The 2,154-nt window shown below is 63.1% G+C and overlaps 1 protein-coding gene across 1 annotated transcript; it reads right to left on the bottom strand.

Annotated features, from left to right (window-relative positions):
* Window positions 1-71: 71 nt before the first annotated feature.
* On the bottom strand, window positions 72-1,980 carry CD68 (CD68 molecule). The gene is made up of 2 exons (XM_015420316.1): window positions 1,666-1,980; window positions 72-394 (listed from the first exon to the last, which is right to left on the bottom strand). The coding sequence occupies exons 1-2, from the start codon at window positions 1,730-1,732 to the stop codon at window positions 72-74; spliced, it is 390 nt and encodes a 129-aa protein (XP_015275802.1). The 5' UTR covers window positions 1,733-1,980.
* Window positions 1,981-2,154: the final 174 nt, after the last annotated feature.

Below are 2,154 nucleotides of genomic sequence, written 5' to 3'. Positions count from 1 at the left end.
GTGGGGGGTGGTGTGATTGGCTGGATGTGTGGTGTGCTTGGTGGTATGTGTCGTGGGATGGTGGGTGGTTTTCAGGTGGTGGGTGGTGGCCGGCGTCGTGGTCTTGGTAAAGGAGGGCAGCTGGTGGTGTGATTGGCGGGGTGGGGGGTGGTGTGATTGGCTGGATGTGTGGTGTGCTTGGTGGTATGTGTCGTGGGATGGTGGGTGGTTTTCAGGTGGTGGGTGGTGGCCGGCGTCGTGGTCTTGGTAAAGGAGGGCAGCAGTGTGGCGGATTTTTTCCTACGGGGGCAACGTGGGTCTGATGGTTCGGCGCCGGAGCACAGCAAGTCACCAGGAGGCCCCGGCCTCTGCACCAGCCACTGCGATGCCGGTTCGCCCTGAGCCGAAGCCCATGCTGGAAGGAGAGCGACAGAGAGGCGGTCAGAGAGCCCGTGAGCCCACACGTGGCCTTGCCCCCCCGGTCACGAGAGCGGCTCTGAGTCAAGGGGCCTGCTCTTGGACGGCTAGGAGCCCTGGTGTTCCCACCGCCCCTCTGCTGCAGGTGCTTTTAGCAACCAAGTAGATGATCAGGGAATGGGCTCCCGAGAGTCTAGACTCCCTTTGGCAGCAGGCTCAGGACGGGCAAAAGGAAACACTTCTTCACACAAGGAGAGATGAAAATGTGGGATTCCTGCGTCGGCAGAAGATGGGGCGACGGCCACAGGCAGCGTCAGAAGGGGGCTGCCTTCACGGAGGAGAGGTCTGTCAGCGGCCGCTAGCCGTGGGGACCAAAGGGAACCTCCACGTTCCGAGGCAGTCTACCTCTGAATCCCAGTGCCACGGGGCAACATCAGGAGAGAAGGCCTCGGCCTCTGTGCCCCGTTGTTGGCCCTCCAGAGGAACTGGCTGGCCACAGTGTGAGACGGGAGGCTGGACTGGATGGACCCTCACGGTTCTGATCCAGCAGGGCTCTTCTGATCTTGTCGGTCTCTAAGATGCCCCCAGACCCCCCCCCCCGAATCTCTCTGTGGAAGCCCCTTTGCCCACCAGCTCTTACGGAAAGGGGGGCAAGGGGGGGCAAGAAGAACACAGGAACGAGGAGAGGAAGCGGCTCCGTCTGCAGGAGCGGAACATGAGGAGCCTGCGGCACCGGACCGGACCGACGTGCACCCAAGACACCTGTGAGCTGATCCCGGGGCCGCCCCCTCTTCTCTTGGAGGGGTGGGGTGGCCAAAAATGCTCCCTCTCAGCTGTGGAGTCCTGTGAGCAAAAATTCTACTTTCTGAGCTCCTGGCATTGAAGCTGTGAGCCGGCGATTTGGCTCCGGCATAGATCAGTCTGCTCTGGAGCCACATCCTCCCTGAGCTGAGGCAAAAAGGTGTGAGCCGGAGGCTAAGAAACTGTGAGCTGGCTCACACTGACTCAGCTTAGAGGGGACACTGGTGGGCGAGTACCTTCTCCTCCCCTGGGCCCCGGCGGGCAAGAGAAAGGGTTTCTGGGGTGCCGCCTTGCCTGAGTGACGAGGGCCTCTCCAGCACCGCAACCGGAGGGGGGGGCCCCTGCGGCTGTTCTGTCTCAGGGAGTTCTGCTTCCCTCTTCTGTGCCGCCTTTCTGCTGCTGCAGGAGTCCCCCCCTGCCCGCCCCCCCCCGGCTTCCAAGGAGGCAAATCCCTCCGATCCAACCCACCTGCAAGGAGGCAGCTGGCGGCCACCCAGAGAGCCAGCCCCGGGGCGGCAAACTTCGGCGGGATCATCTCTCTCGGACCCTCTTCTGCTCTCCTCTGGCCCGCGCTTGGGAGCTCTAGAATTAGGGAAGGAAATGAGGCGGGCCGGCCTGACTGGCAGGTGACTCAGTGGGACGCGGCGTTGCCCAACACTTGTCGCCACGGGACCCAGGCGGGGAGGGACCGGCTCCACCGGGGACTGCGGGCAGGGCGCCTTCGGGGGCACAGCGGGCGGGAACAGATGACCACTGGCTGACACGGCAGAACTCTCCAGGCTTGAAAAAGTCCCTTGAAGAACAGAGGACTGCTGGCCAGAGGAAGAGCCACTGTGCGTGGCAGGTGGCACGCACAGTGGCTGGTGGGGAGAAAGGCCTGGCGGTCGCTGCCCTTGTTTGAAGCGGTTCTCAGACCATTCAGGGCCCCAAGCCAGCGGTGGAAAGGCAGCCTCTCCA

The sequence above is a fragment of the Gekko japonicus genome, unplaced genomic scaffold (assembly GCF_001447785.1).
Source record: "Gekko japonicus isolate JY-2015 unplaced genomic scaffold, Gekko_japonicus_V1.1 scaffold336, whole genome shotgun sequence".
NCBI lineage: Eukaryota > Metazoa > Chordata > Lepidosauria > Squamata > Gekkonidae > Gekko > Gekko japonicus.
Note: the sequence above shows the minus strand (reverse complement) of the source record. Positions and strands in the feature narration are given on the sequence as shown.

Excerpts from the sequence above, each read along its gene's own strand:
- CD68 (XM_015420316.1), bottom strand. The coding sequence starts at position 1,732 with ATGATCCCGCCGAAGTTTGCCGCCCCGGGGCTGGCTCTCTGGGTGGCC. Across the intron at positions 395-1,665 it reads CGCCAGCTGCCTCCTTGCAG|CATGGGCTTCGGCTCAGGGC; the intron begins GTGGGTTGGATC and ends CTCTCCTTCCAG.